General features: G+C 52.0%; 1 protein-coding gene across 1 annotated transcript in view; it reads left to right on the top strand.

Annotated features, from left to right (window-relative positions):
- HHIPL2 (HHIP-like 2) overlaps window positions 1–3,046 on the top strand; it is a 26,810-nt gene that overhangs the window by 235 nt on the left and 23,529 nt on the right. The window contains exon 2 of the mRNA XM_010852932.1: window positions 1–174. This exon is cut by the window's left edge and continues 12 nt beyond it. Coding sequence (XP_010851234.1) covers window positions 1–174 — 174 coding nt within the window. The remainder of the gene's footprint in view (window positions 175–3,046) is intronic.

Genomic DNA, 3,046 nt, shown 5'->3' with positions numbered 1-3,046 from the left:
CCCCCCTTCCAGCCCCTCCAGCATCTTGAGTTCTGCTCTGACTATGAGTCCTTCGGCTGCTGTGACCAGCGTAAGGACCACCGCATCGCTGCCCGATATTGGGACATCATGGAATACTTCGACCTAAAGGGCCATGAGCTGTGCGGCGGGTACATTAAAGACATCCTTTGCCAGGTAGGCCTGAGCAGGAGCCCTGCGGGAAGGTGAGGGAGCCAGCTTTGGAGGCTGCCTTCCAGCCCCAGCTGATAGAATGTTGGGATGGCTGGTTGAGGGTCTTGGGGGGAAGGCTCTTTGGGGGCCCAGCCCTTGAAAGAGACTCACCTGTGGCTGCCTTCACCTGGGGCTTAGGGCTCTGGACGGGCACACTGAGGTGGAGTTTGGTTTCCCAAAGCTCTCCCTCCGGGATCCTGCAGGCCCTGGTGTATTATTCGCGGAGCTCAGGACAGCTGCGGCCTGGGACCTCCCTGCAGGGCACTGAGAGCTGTGAGCTCCCGTGGGTGCTCACGGAGTGTGTGGACAGAGTGGTGGCATCCGTTGGGATACAGTCCTCGGCTGGGTCATTTGCACCAGGGGCTCTCTGGTGTGATGAGGGGGGCTTTCCCCAGCTTTCCAAACCTGGCCTGGGAGAGCTTCAAGCTGCTCAGTGGCAATTTCTCAGAGGTTCTGCTTCTCCCGGCTCTCTAGTGGCCAAAACCCACATCCCTGGCAGACATCACTTCTGTAGGGCTCAGCCTGAACCCATGTCAGATGCTGGCTGCGGACACTGACATTGTGGGAAGAGGGGTTCAGGGGTGCTGGGGAGAGTCTAGTTGGAGGGCAGATGAAAGAAACTGTCGTGAGGAGGAGCACTCTACTGATGGGTTGGGGGTGAGATAGCAAATCCAGGCGGATTGGAACCCCTCCCCCCAGCCCCCGGGCATGTCAGTGCAATTACTTGGCTCTCCCACTGTGATCCCAGAGCCAGCTGGCCACCTCACCTCCCTGTGAAGTGAATGGAACAGAAGCCAGCCACCCGGGAGGCATCGCCCTGGGCTGTCCTCTCTCACCTCAGGCTCCGCCCTTCAGCTGTTTCCTGGAGAATTAACTCTGGGATAACCATCTGGGCAGAAGCCCGGCTCTTATGAGCAACACTGAGACTCCGTTTCTGGATGAAGTCCCCAGATAAAAATGTCTCCTCCCTCCCCCTTCCTTATTGCATGAGGTTTCAGAAAGCCAAATTCAGCAGCTCTCCTGTTTCAGGGATTTGAGGAATAAGAATAACCTACACATGTCCATAAAGGAAAAGACTATGAAAAAGAATATACATATGCATAACTGAATCACTTTGCTATAGAGTAGAAATTAATGCAACATTGTAAATCTATGCTTCAACAAAATTAAAAACGGAATACCCTGGTGGCTCAGTGGTAAAGAATCTGCCTGCTAATGCAGGAGACATGGGTCCAGTCCCTGATCTGGGAAGATCCCACATGCCGCAGAGCAGTCCCTGCACCATATCTACTGAGCCTGTGCTCTAGACCCGGAGGGTGGAAACTACTGAGCCCACGCACGCTAGAGCCTGTGCTCTGCAAGAAGAGAAGCCACAGCCATGAGAAGCCTGCACACCACAACTAGAGTGGCCCTGCTCTCAGCAACTAGAGAAAAGCCCGTGCAGCAAGGAAGACTCCAGCACTGCCAAAAATAAATAAGAATTTAAAAAATTAAAAACAATGACCTACATGCATCTATTAATATTTATTAAATTTCACAACTTAAATTTCTTCTCCCTCTTTCTTCCCCAAATATGTAGTATGTTCCCAGCAATGATTCTCCAGGCAGCTACTAGGACCCCCATTTTACGCATCAGGTGGTGGTTTTTTTTTTTAATAATATTTATGTATTTAGTTGAGGCATGTGGGATCTAGTTCCATGACCAGGGATCAAACCCAGGCTCCTTACACTGGGAACGAGGAGTCTCAGCCACTGGACCACCAGGGAAGTCCCAGAATTAGGAGTTTTGGTAGCTCAGCTGGTAAAGAATCCACCTGCAATGCAGGAGACCCCAGTTTGATCCCTGGGTTTTGAAGATCCCCTGGAGAAGGGAACAGCTACCCACTCCAGTATTCTGGCCTGGAGATACTCCATGGACTATTGTCCATGGGCTTGCGGAGCTGGACATGACTGAGTGACTTTCACTTTCACTATCCAAAGTCAAAGAGTGCCGTGGCACAAATTCACAGGCTCAGGCTCCAAGTCTCATGCCCTTTTGATCATACCATGCCAAAGTTGAGTCACAACAGCCCTGGCCGATCCACTTACTGGTTCCCTGACCTAGGGCAAGCATAAGCTCCAGCAGGACAGCGCCATTGGGCATCTCACTCACTGTCAACAGCCCCAGTACAGAGGACAGTGCCTGGCACCTAGGAGAGATCGTTCCTGGGCCTTTGTTTTCTAAGACAGAAATGATAGTTCCTGAGCTGATTGAGTAGAGGCAACTGTGCAGATTCTTAATGATGCCTAAGAGTGTGCCATGCAGGTGGTTACTTGTCCACAGCCTCCTCTGTTCCTGGGTATTTCATCCTTATTTTTGTCTTCCATCTCTCTTCTTTCCATTCCCCAGGAGTGGACAGGTCAGTCAGGTGGGACTCAGAGCAGTTCATCTATCTGGCTTCTTGTCAGCGGCTCTGACAAGTCTCATAAATGGAAACAGCTCTGGGAGAGATGCTGTGAATCCCTGGGCTCTTTCTTCTGCTCTTCCCGATAAGAGTCTGCTGCTCTGCAAATCTGCAATCAGGGTTGAAATAAGAAAAAATGGGGAACTCAACACATCTGAGAAATGCTGTTGATCCCTCTCGTAGGTGAGAGAACAGACATGAACGAGACAGCCCTGGGCCGGCAGGTGCCAGGGAGGTGTCCGTGATCAGAAGCAGCTTCCAGAGTGGACCCTGCCCTACTCCACGGCCCCAACCACTCCCTTTAAATTGGCCTTTCTGGGCTTCCCTGGTGGTCCAGTGGTTAAGAATCTGCCTGCCAATGCAGGGGACATGAGTTCAATCCCCGGTCCGGG

Source organism: Bison bison, unplaced genomic scaffold, assembly GCF_000754665.1.
Source record: "Bison bison bison isolate TAMUID 2011002044 unplaced genomic scaffold, Bison_UMD1.0 scf7180017864317, whole genome shotgun sequence".
In the NCBI taxonomy this organism is placed as follows: domain Eukaryota; kingdom Metazoa; phylum Chordata; class Mammalia; order Artiodactyla; family Bovidae; genus Bison; species Bison bison.
The sequence above is the reverse complement of the archived record's forward strand: the minus strand, read 5'-3'. Positions and strand labels throughout refer to the sequence as shown.